This window comes from Leptidea sinapis, chromosome 4 (genome assembly GCF_905404315.1).
Source record: "Leptidea sinapis chromosome 4, ilLepSina1.1, whole genome shotgun sequence".
Taxonomy (NCBI): domain Eukaryota; kingdom Metazoa; phylum Arthropoda; class Insecta; order Lepidoptera; family Pieridae; genus Leptidea; species Leptidea sinapis.
In genome coordinates, this window is record NC_066268.1 from 8,295,946 (window position 1) to 8,308,842 (window position 12,897).

Below are 12,897 nucleotides of genomic sequence, written 5' to 3' on the forward strand. Positions count from 1 at the left end.
TTTATCCTGTAAATTGAAGGTGTGTGTTCAATTGTTAATAAAGTGTTTCTATTCTATTATAATAGTCACCGGATGTAGGCCTCGGAGTGTGTGACTCGTTGTGCCCGCGGCGGCGCCGACACGAACAGCGGCTCGAGGGCGGGTCGGCCTGATGCCACCACGCCTGCACCCACAGAGTCGCCGGTGCTCGGAGATGGAGTACTACGAGCCATGGGAGACATGCCAGCTGCGACATACACGGGTTCACGTTACAGTTTTACCATTGGGAGGCTCCGATGAACAGGATACCGGCTAGATTATGGGTACCTCGACGGCGCCTATTTCTGCCGTGAAGCAGTAATGTGTAAGCATTACTGCGTTTCGGTTAAAAGGGTGCCGTAGCTAGTGAAATTACTGGACAAATGAGACTTAACATCTTATGTGTCAAGGTGACGAGCGCAATTGTAGTGCCGCTCAGAATTTTTGGGGTTTTTCAAGAATCCTGAGCGGCACTGCGTTGTAATAATGGACAGGGCGCTTCGATTACCATCAGCTGAACGTGCTGCTCGTCTCGTCCCTTATTTTCATAAAAAAAAATAGTTAAAGTACTTGGACATTATTTCTGCCTCTACGATTTTTATCTTTTCTGATAAAAAAAAAATATTATTTGAATTACAATCTAGCTGTAGGCTTCTAAGAAATTTTATTTTAACTTAATTTACTAAGTAGAGTAAAACTACGAAAATGTTCATTAGCACTATTCTTACTGTCCCCTATAAGGGGAAGACACTATTTTCTTGTATTCTTAACACTTAGTACATGTTAGTCTCACACTTTATAACAATAGTTTTTTACTACAATAACTCAAAAAGCTTAGTTCTTTTCAGTCTTCTTGCTGGATGGTGAAGTCTTAGCTAATATTTTTATAAATTTTTTACGACTAAATCCACCTTAACGTCACGATGAAGGTCGTCGTTTCTTATGTACCAAAGGTCATTTACAATACTGTTCTTGACTTTCCGATGTCTTTCGCCTCGTCAATAATAGACCGCCACCAGGTTTGCTTTTACGGCCGCGTTATTTCCTTAAGGGTTCCACTGTAGGGCTTGCCAAGGTATATTCAAACTCAAATATTTTTATTCAAAGTAGGATATGATATCACGTGGTAATTGATACGCCCTGCCCATTACAATGCAGTGCCGCTTAGAATTCTCGAAAAACCCAAAAAATCTGAGCGGCACTACAATTGCGCTCGTCACCTTGAGACAAAGATGTTAAATCTCATTTGCCCAATAATTTTATTAGCTATCGCGCCCTTCAGACCGAATCACATTAATGCTTACACATTACTGCTTCACGGTAGAAAAAGGCTCCGTTGTGGTACCCATAATCTAGCCGGCATCCTGTGCAAAGGAGCCTTCCACTGATAAATGCGTTAAGTCGCCTCTTACGACACCCTTGAGACTTCACCATTCTTTTTATGCCCCGGGGAAGAACAGGGTAGGCGTGCATCGAAGAAAGTTCCTATTATTTTTACTCCCGAGGGTCGAACAGGGATATATTATGACCAATGTGTGGCTGTAGAAGTGAAATCGAACATTTTTAATGAGTTATATGAGAATAAATAATATTTACCTCCAGGCGACAAGACGCCCGTCCTTAGCCCTGTGGTCGTAATGATCTTCGTCGCTTTCTTAGAGCTCGGCACAAAGTTTCTATAATAAAAAAAAGTGTTACATTATTAAATTCATTTGTTTTCGTTTTTCGATCAAGTCATGTTTAAAACACGATATGTAGTAGTTACTAAAGTCTAAACATATCTCAAATTTGGCATGATTAGTATTTCCGCACAACATACCTACAAAACTTAAATGCGGAAAACAATTTTCAATAAGTTTTTAAGAATAGTGTGATTAAATAAAAAATGTATTTATATAAAAAAGAGTTAACAGCAACTGACCTATAGAGAGGAGCATAGGTTGATCCGTTGGTAAGGCATGACGAAAATGAAGGAATTTTGCGGCGAATAATGACATGGTCTAAGAGCCCGTGGACCCCAGAACTACGTCATTTTATAAAAGCTGAAAGTTTTGTCAGCGCATGCTCCCAACACAGGTAAAAACGATGGTCCATTATGGAGTTTCGCTTGCAGTGTGGCAGGTCACGGTAAACGGTACTAAAGGTGTGTTAAATTTTTTACACTTACACTTTTGTTAGTTCCAACCCCTTGCCAGACAATTATGTAGGGTAGCTGTTGAAGAGCGCGAGGCCGTATGCATATGGGTGAGTGCGAGTTAAGTCACTGCGCAGTTGTTATTTCTACTGCGCATGTTAATATACATTATTAATTAAAAAATAAAATATTACGAATATATACAGACTATAAAGTAAATTTAATATAATTGTTGTATCATAATATGTAGATTATACAGTATGGAACTAGCATATACAGTATGGTATCAGTTTTCCGCTAGCATCCGGGATGTGTGTCCGATCTGTCAGAGTGTCCGTGAATCCAAGTGGGTGCCCTACGCAGGGCGCGAAGTGTCTGGCAATGAATAACGTGATTTTTAATAATATTCAGAAGGCAATACCGAAAAATAGCACTTTAGTCTTTGATGTATTTTACACACCTTTAGTACCGTTTACCTGCCAAAGCCACTGTAACCCAAACTCCATAATGGTCCATCGTTCTTACCTGTGTTGGGAGCATGCGCTGACAAACTTTCAGCTTTTATAAAATACACAGGTCTGGGTTCCACCGTCCACGGGCTCTAGCTCTAGTAGATAAGTAGTTTACGATAATCGCAATCCCATAACACAACGAAGCTATACAAATACATCCACTGCTGGACAAAAGCCTCCCCCAGATTTCCATGATGATCGGTCCTGCGCTGCCATCATTCACGGTATTCTGGCGATCTTGACCAGATTTTCCCTGTGCTTCCCCGGGGCGTAAAAAGAATAGGGTAGTACCAGGCCCTAGGGTGTCGTAAGAGGCGACTACGGGCTTATTGAAAGTGGGAGAGTCACGCTACCGTCTTTTGACGTCAGACAATCGGGCCAGACTCGTCCGGGTTACTTACCACACTCGTACAGAAAACCGCGTGAAGTAGCGGCCTGGTGCCGCTATGTTTCGCATAGGTTAGTGTCGAGGACCGGAGGCCATTCCCCTCCGCAGAAATCGTAGTCTTGGGTGATTTCAACGGGCACAAGCCGAATGGCTTGTATCACGTACCACAGACTACGCAGGGCGATCTGTGCATAATTTCGCATTGGCGTATGGTCTGTCCCAATTGGTTGAATCGCCAACGCGGCTCCCGGATGTGGATAGCCACATGCCGTCCTTATTAGATCTTCTGCTGACTAGACATACCGGTGGTTACCAGTTCTTTGTCGACGCCCCTCTCGGAACGTCCGACCAGTGCCTGGTCAGGAGTGTAGTGCCCATCCGACGCCAACGTCGCAGACCACCAGCGACCCGCCGCGTTTGGCACTACAAGTCAGCAGATTGGGATAGGTTGCGTTCCTTTTTTGCACCCTTGGGGCACGGTTTGTTTCCCTTCGGATGATCCTAGTGCCTGCGCCGTTGCAGTAGCCGATGTGATACTGCAGGGCATGGATATTTTTATACTGAGCTCTGTAGTACGGATCGGTGGCAGATCACAGCCCTGGTTCGATGCGTTAGTTAAAGCAGAATCTGACTGCAAAAAACAGGCGTATCGAACTTGGGTTGCGGCGCTGGGCACAAAGGATCCGAACTGTAAAGTTCTTAAGAGGAAATATAACCGTGCCTCCGGATTTTTTAAGCGGCAAATCGCCCGTGCGAAGTCAAAGCACGTCGTCAAAATCGGCGAGCAGCTTTCCAGTTACCCAACCGGAACACGCAAGTTCTGGTCGTTGTCGAAAGCTGCTCTCGGTAACTTCAACCAGCCGTCCATGCCGCCGTTGCACATGAGGAATGACACCCTGGCCCATACGGCAAAAGAGAAAGCCGATCTCCTGTGCTCGACTCTTCTCGATCTCTTGTCCTAGACTCTTGACGACAACGGAAAAACACCGCCGACCATCCCGCGGTGTCAGAGCTCTATGCCTGAAGTACAGTTCAGACAGAAAACTTAACAGTTTTCTGTCTGAGCTCTGTTTTCGTTGGACGTCAGGAAGTCGAGCGGGCCGGATGGCATTTCTCCAATCGTGCTTAGAACGTGTGCCCCTGAGTTGACGCCGGTGCTAACGCGTTTATTCCGGCACTCTTATTCCAAAGGCGTAGTCCCTGACTGATGGAAGTCAGCCCTTGTGATGAAAAAAAAAGGAGACAGTTCGGATCCGGCAAACTACAGGCCTATTGCTATAACCTCCCTGCTCTCCAAAATCATGGAGAGCATAATTAGCCACCAACTTCTGGTATACCTAGAGGGTCACCAGTTGATCAACGACCGACAATACGGCTTTCGCCATGGTCGGTCGACTGGCGATCTTCTGGTATACCTAACACATAAATGGGCGGCGGCTATTGAAAGCAAGGGGGAAGGCCTGGCAGTTAGCCTGGATATAGCGAAGGCCTTTGATCGTGTATGGCACAAGGCGCTCCTCTCAAAACTTCCATCATTTGGGCTTCCCGAGAGCTTATGCAAGTGGACCTCCAGCTTCCTCACTGGGCGCAGCATACAAGTCGTTGTCGACGGTTTTTGCTCGAATCCCAAGCCCGTGAACGCTGGAGTGCCCCAAGGCTGTGTGCTATCTCCCACGCTGTTTCTTCTGCATAGCAATGTATGTTGGAGGTGTCCAACATATCACTGGTGATGCCGTATACACGGGCCATGCAGGTCTCTCCCGGGAAAACGTCGACCAGTGCCGGGAGAAACTTGTGTCTTCTATCGAGTCCTCTCTTGAGAAGGTCGCGGAATGGGGTAAATTGAACCTTGTCCAATTTAACCCCCAGAAGACTCAAGTTTGCGCGTTTACCACAAAAAAAACCCCATTTGTCGTATCACCGCTCTTCGACCACACTTCCCTTAAAGCCTCGCCTAGTATCGGAATACTGGGTCTCGAAATCTCGAGCGATTGCCAATTCCGTTGCCATGTGGAGGACAAAGCCAAATTGGCTTCGAAGAAGCTCGGCGTCATCAATAGAGCACGGCAAAACTTCAAGCCGGCCCATATTCTAGCGCTCTACAAAGCGCAGGTCCAGCCACACATGGAGTATTGCTGTCATCTATGGTCTGGCGCACCCCAGTATCAGCTCGATCCATTTGACTGCGTGCAACACAGAGCAGTTTGAATTGTCGGGGACCCAGTGCTCTGTGAACGGCTGGATTTGTCACGGGGTGTGTTCCGAAGATCTGTTCAACCTGATTCCTGCCGCCGAATTCCACCTTCGCATGACACGCCACAAATTAGGATATCATTCCCACCATCTGGATGTGTGGCGGTCCTCCACAGTGCGGTTTCCAAGGAGCTTTCTTCCACGCACTACAAAGCTGTGGAATGAGCTTCCTTGTGCGGTGTTTCCGGGACGTTACGACATGGGTACCTTCAATAAAAGCACGTACACCTTCCTTAAAGGCCAGCAACGCTCTTGTGATTCCTCTGGTGTTGCAAGAGATTGTGGGCGGCGGTGATCACTTAACACCAGGTGACCCGTACGCTCGTTTGTCCTCCTATTCCATAAATAAAAACATCAGTCTTAGGAGTAACAAATAGATTAGTATGAGAGTCACCGGGAGCGCTCGTGCACCGCGACGAGTCGTCCGTTGTGCTTGTTGACATGCAGGTCGCGCACGTGGCGCAGCAGGCGCGGCAGGTTGGGGAAGGGCGCCTGGCCCTTGCGCACTCGCGCGCAGCTGCGCCACAGGCACGGGTACTCGCCGGCGCCGCTGCCGCGGTAGTGTTGCTGCACGTGGCCCGCTGACGTGGCGCATGTGCACACAGATATTGTTAGTTACGTCATCTCACTCACGTCACTCGTGATATACTTCGTCTGGTATTCTCTTCCCACGACGGCCTAAGACTACGTCACGATATAATATATTTTAACTACACCCATGCTTTAAATCCTCTATTAAAGATTCTGAAACAGTTCGCTTATTGCCAACATTAGAACAACCAATGTCCTTGGGTATGTTCCGATATGCACGTGTGACATCAATTTAGTATACTGTGAAGCCGTTCCTTTATAGCCAGTTATACTGGTTACTATTTTAAACGGAACGCAATCAACAAGCCGCATTTTTTGACGCAGCATTCTAATGAGTGTATTAAAGTTTTATAAGTTCATTAAAAAACTGTTGTTGGAGTACTGTCAAATTAAAAATTATAGGGATTAAGTTGTAGGTATTGTTTATAAAACGTTAGGCACTCGAGTGGTTTTCACTGATCACGTGATCAAAGTACTGCGAGTACCTTAACTCAAAAGCGGTACCTTACCCTAACTACCAGTACTCACAGTAGAATATGGCGGCGATTTATGACTTCATATATTTCCCTAAGGTACTGCGGCAGTATACTGCCAGTCCATAATGGAACGAATTTTTCTACAGTGATAGCACTGTGCAGTGCTCGCAGTGCATATCGGAACATACCCCTAATAACCATTACAACATCCGTTTGGATGTACTGTATTGAATTTCATTAAAACACTCCTTTGGTTTTTTTCGATCCCTTCATGCACAAAGAGTTTCATCAGACAGCAACATTCTTATTGCTCGATGCGTGGTTTCTGTATAAATTTCAAAAAAAGAACGTCGCGCGCCATAGAAAAAAAGTAGGTTATTGGAATCCCCGCCATTTTTTTCGATATTTTTATTGTTTTGTTTACAAAACATGAGCGATTCAAGTTTAAACAGCACACCGCCAGATATTTTAAATCCTGTAAAGAACATTTACAACGGGTCGAAGTGGTAAATATAAATATTCCACCGAGTACATCGGGCTCGGGACCTTCCAACATTAAAGAACATAATATTCAAGTGAATTTTAATAATTGCACTACACAAAATATAAATTGCTACTAAAATAAATCATTAATACTTAGTTTATTTATATATAATCAGTAATACATGATAAATAGGTTACTACTTAGGCTGGCCGTTTTAATGTTAGCAGTAAGCTGTTTCAGACTCTTTTAGAGGATTCATATTATGGGTGTAGATAAAGTCTTGTATGCAACTGTTGATAAGTAAGTATTAAAACACTCATGTGATACTATTATCACCCAGATTCGTGTTTTAATACCCCTTATTAGGTTACACCATGGAACAAAAAATCTAGTGGAAGTGGCAAGTTACCCTGTTGCCACTATTGTGTACAAATGTACCTACTCGAGGCTCAAGTGAGACCAGTCATTTGATGTCAAGTGAAGCATAATTATCTTTAAAAAAAAATACAAATATGCCTCATTGTGCCATTTTGGACTGTAGAAATCATAGCCGCAATAAAAATATGTCCAACGAAGGGATTTCCTATGATCGGTTGCATAATTTTCCGATTTAAATACAATTAATATTTTTTATGTGATGTGCGAAATATACAATTAAAAATTAACCATAATAGTATATGTGTAAGATTCCAGTTAAACTAAACAAGCGTTAATTTAAAAATAATGGCCAAACAATTTCTTTATTAAAATTTTAATATTTGGCATATATTGAGGTTCCACCGATAAGAGAGAGTAGAAGAAATACATCATGGAATTGTAAAAAATAGAAAAAAAAAACTATGTTTTATGCGTGTATTGCTTCCCAGGTAAATATAATATTGATAGTGAAACTTTCCAAGAGTATTCGTGTACGTTGTCTTGATTTTATTTGAATTGAGCTAAATATTGTCCATACTTTTAAATAAAACAATACCAAAGAAAAAATATCGGCCTATTATTATTTTAGCTTATAACGTACTTTATCGGTAATAAACTTTATCAACCCTGATTAGTTCATTTCTAGTTTTCAGTAACTTACCGATATCTTAATTCATATTCATACAACACTAGCGGCCTTACAAATAAAATTGACAAAGTTATAACTAATCATAAACCATGAAAATGTAAAATGTTTACAAATAGTCATTTTGCTTACGATTGGTTAATTCGGACGTATAACGTCTCCCGCGTTTATTTGCAAGGCAGCTTGTCATTCGGAAAACTTCAGAATTATCATTGTATTGACAGTGTTGTCAACGATATTGTACACATTTTGCATATTCTTTGTTTATGCTTAGGTATAACTTTATACCAAGTTTATTCGTAAGGCCGTAGTCAAATCTATGGTTACAGAGTTCCTATTACTTCAAGTTTTTATATGTTATTTTTTGCAATTTAAGAAAAAGTTCTGAGGTTGTCATATCCACTTTAAGAATATGATATTAACGTAATTGTATTAGGTCCTTACATATGAAATTGGCGTATTTCGTACTGGCCAATTTAATCACGATGTTCTCCTCTTTGGTAAGGAATTCCAAATTCAAATTTGTACAGCTATTTACTCATGTATTTGTGCTTCGATGACCGTCATTCATTTGTTTTTTCTTTTGTTTTTTTCTGTTTGCGTCACTCATTTTACAAAATGGAAAACTTAAAGTATCGCATTATTTACGAGTACGAGTTCCGCCGTGGCACTAGTGCTGCGGAAACGACTCGAAGGGTGAATGATGTGTATGGCGGTCATGTTGCAAAAGAAAACACAGTTCGTTTTTGGTTCCAACGTTTTCGTTCTGGAAATTTCGACCTGCAGAACAAGCCCCGTGGACGGCCTGAGACCCAAGTTGATAATGAAGTATTGAAGGCTATTGTGGAAGCGGATCCATCGCAAACCACGTCCGAGTTAGCTGCAGGCTGCGGTGTTAGTGATAAAACTGTTTTAATTCACTTGAAGCAAATTGGGAAGATTAAAAAGCTTGAAAGGTGGGTACCTCACGAATTGACTGAAGCAAACCGGCAAACGCGCGTCGACTGCTGCGTTACATTACTGAACCGGCACAATAATGAAGGTATTTTAACCGAATTACCTGTGATGAAAAATGGATTCTTTACGATAATCGGAAGCGCTCAGCGCAATGGTTGGATCCTGGCCAGCCAGCCAAATCCTGCCCCAAGCGAAAATTAACCCCAAAAAAGTTACTTGTAAGCGTTTGGTGGACTAGTGCCGGTATTGTTCATTGCAGTTTTCTCAAATCTGGCCAGACTATTACGGCTGATGTCTATTGTCAGCAATTGCAAACCATGATGGAAAAGCTAGCGGCTAAACAACCTAGGCTGGTCAATCGCTCCACGCCACTGCTACTTCACGACAACGCTAGACCACACACTGCACAACAGATGGTTACCAAATTAGAAGAGCTTCAATTTGGAATGTCTAAGACATCCTCCGTACTCCCCGGACCTTGCTCCAACAGATTACCAATTTTTCGAAATTTGAACAACTTCTTGCAAGGGAAAAAATTTAACTCTGCCCCATGATTTGGACTGCCCCATGGCAGTCCAAATTGCCTTCACAGATTTTATTGATTCTGACTGGTTTTTTTAGTAAAGGGATCAATGAGATCATCAACCTATGAGATGGCAAAAGCGCATAAAAAACAATGGTTCATACTTTGATTAATTAAATATATTATTTTTAAAAATATTCGACTTTTTGTTCCTCCCATACAAAACGCCAATTTCATATGTAAGGACCTAATATTAAGTTTGAAATTAATGCAAATAAATTTGTAGTTATGTCTTTTCGTGATTGTGAATTAAGGCCTATTATATTATTATTATATTATCATAAAGCCGGAATTAAGTGTGTGTATTACATATTTAATAGACAAATGTGTGAGTTTGGCGTAATCGGTTTCCATAGTAAAATGACATGACGCAGTTGCTTAAGTGTCATACTGACAGCTCGCCATTTCATCGTGTCGCTCACATCACATAGCAAGTCTAGGTTCGTATAGGATTTATTTGTTAACTTTTATACACACATTATGCAAATAAAGAATTATTATTATTATTATTATATATAGCCAGTGCCGGATTTAGCAAGCGCGGGGCCCGTAGCAAATTATTTCAAAGAGCTCTCTATTTCCAATATTGGAAATAGTTGGTTTAGACCAGGGTCGATAATTTTTGAAACCAAAAAAATAATCGTAGGATGAAACCCATTGGAAAAGGACGAGAATATAACAAAAATGAAAGGAAAAATAAATTACGGGCGACCTGAGGTCGGGAAATGGGAGGTGTTTTAGGGTAAAAAACCGTTTATCTCGATTTCCTGCAAAACTTCAAGTCCTCTATGAAAAGTTAAATGGTAAAGATGTAGGTAATAAAAAGATATACAACTTTTTTTTCACATAACCTCAAAGTTTATTTGATAAATTCAAAAACCACGTTTTTTATTTTTATCTTTTACAAAAAAGAAAGTGTTTTCACGAAACATTGTAAAAAGTTACATTTTTATGTCTCAAATACACTGTTATTTATTTGGATTGAAATGTTAATTTTTTCACCTTATTTTGACTTAAATATCGAAAAAGAACCCTTATTTTCAATCGAAAATCCACACGTCAAAATATCAGCTTTTTTCAAAAAGTTTGTGTGCTTTCTATTCGTTGAAATCCTTACTTTCCGATGGTGTAAAAAAATATAAATTACGATTGTAAGTGTTCGGAAAATTTATGCCCATCAAAAGGCATTTCATAGAGAATTCATACCTGTTATTTCGTAGCAGCAAAAATATTTGTTATATTCTCTTCCTGGAACAATAAGTTTCATCGTACTATTTTTTTTTTCACTTTTTATCATTTTCATAGGCTTCAGCACTGGTCTAGTTACCGAGTGACTGACGTGGATTGTCTTAGGAAGAATTGTATCGTTTTACGTTTTTGTGACATGTAATTCAATATCTACATCATAACAAGTTTCACTCAAACAATTAGTCTCAGGCGAATTGAGAGCGGGACCCGAAGCAAATTATTTCAAAAGATCTCCTAGACTCCATTTTTAAATGATAATAAGTTAATTGATAAAAAAATATTATTGTTAAAGGCTTTTTAATTTTAAGTAAAGTTATTGCATACTAATTTTAATTAGCTGAATCGAAGACACTACTATAAATTTAAACCCTATAGATGTGTACTGTATTAGACACAATAAATAAATTTAATTGAATTTCAAAGAGCCCTTGAAATATTCAGTTACCGTGTGTCTGACGTGGAGTGCCTTAGTAAGAAAACTTGTAACGGTTCACGTTTTTGTGACCTCAAGTAAATTCACTTTACTTACCACATTTTAATAAGTTTCACTCGAAAAAAATACGCTCAGACAGAGATGAGTGGGTTTAAATATGCGGGGCCCGTAGCAATTACTACTCTCGCTACGTGGATAATCCGGCACTGTATATAGCGTAACTCGAAAATAGTTTGAGAACAGTCATCGCAACTGATGACGTATTCTTAGGCCAATCACGTGACCCAGCTGTCACGGAAAAGAATACCAGGCGGAGTATATTGTTATACCACGATTAAACAGATATATTACTCTCTCTGTTCTCTCTCTCTCTCACACACACACACACACACACACACACTCACAGTGCACTCATTGACCTTTCTGGTATTCTCAATTATTTAAATGTGATCAAACGTATTATATTATAGTGTATAACGTATTAAAAATAACAATAATCGTAACTAGAATTAGATTGTATAAGAATATTATACTCACGTTCCAACTTACTCTTCTTACTCTCAATGAACGTTCCTATCACTGGCAGCATAAAAAAAATAATCATATTAATTACTGTTAGCTTGATGTGTTAACAAGCGCTACCAACGTCATGAACCGCCATAAGATATCCCAATTAATAATTATATTTATTTAACTACTGTTAATCTTAATATATATAAATTACGTGATACGTTGTTTGTCCGCGATGGACTCCTAAACTAATGAACGGATTTAAATGGGGATTACTTCATGGAGTGCAGTTTAGTCCAACTTGAGAGATAGGATAGTTTTTATTTTGATTTGGGACCCATAATCGTTTTTATTTCCAATATTTGTTTTGTATGGACATATTTTCTGTGTGAGAATTTATTGACGCACGGTTTGACAGTTCTGCTGTGAAACAATTTCATTATAGTTAACAACAGGGAGTATTTTTTAACGAAATAATTCTTGATCTTATGAAATATTATTGGCAAATTCAATACAGAAAACAACGTCTGTCGGGTCAGCTAGTATTTAATATAATTATCACTATGATTAGAAATAACTATAATAGCATAGAATATTTAGATCTTTAGTTAGCTTGATTCGTGTAAGTTGGCACTACAGCAGTGCCATTACTTATTTTGAATTCTAAGGGGTAACGCTGCCCAAATTGTAATTATTAGTGGCAAATGTAAAATAAAGATATTTCAATTTTATTATGAGCGTTTAAATGGCCAACCCTTGAAGACTAACATTTTATTGTGGGGCAAGTGTTGTTTTTTTTTTATATAAGAGGGGGTAAACGGGCAGGAAGCTCACGGTATGGGGAGTGGTGAGGCATCCGCCTATGGATATCCGTTACACCAGGGGTCAAGAGATGCGTTGCCGGCCTTTGAGGTGGGAGTATCCTCTTTTCTTGAGTGTCTAAGTCGTATCGGTTCGAGAAATGCTGTTTGCCGGTAATTGATTCCACAAAGTGTGCGAGGCTAAAAATTTGTTGCAAAACGCGCGGTTGTGGAAATGCCAGACATGATGCGGGTGGTATTTTTCATCTTGACGTAATCGGCGGTGGTGGAATTCGGCCGCTGGAATCAATCCGAACAACCCGACTTGTTTCATCATTTGCATCATCATCATATCAGCCGGAAGACGTCCACTGCTGGACAAAGACCTACACGACGAAAGGGGGGGTTTTAGCCTTAATCGCCACGTTTGGCAGGCGGGTTTTCGAT

General features: G+C 40.6%; 1 protein-coding gene across 4 annotated transcripts in view; it reads right to left on the reverse strand.

Annotated features, from left to right (window-relative positions):
- Positions 1-12,897, reverse strand: part of LOC126979684 (protein polybromo-1) — a 53,641-nt gene that overhangs the window by 1,324 nt on the left and 39,420 nt on the right. The window contains exons 30-33 of one of the 4 annotated variants that reach the window (XM_050829124.1): positions 11,678-11,719; positions 5,700-5,886; positions 1,615-1,694; positions 70-226 (exon numbers count right to left, since the gene is read on the reverse strand). In XM_050829124.1, the coding sequence (XP_050685081.1) occupies positions 70-226; positions 1,615-1,694; positions 5,700-5,886; positions 11,678-11,719 (466 nt within the window). Of the gene's footprint in view, positions 1-69; positions 227-1,614; positions 1,695-5,699; positions 5,898-11,677; positions 11,720-12,897 lie in introns of those variants that run through there. The other 3 variants (XM_050829126.1, XM_050829125.1, XM_050829127.1) reach the window with 3 other exon arrangements.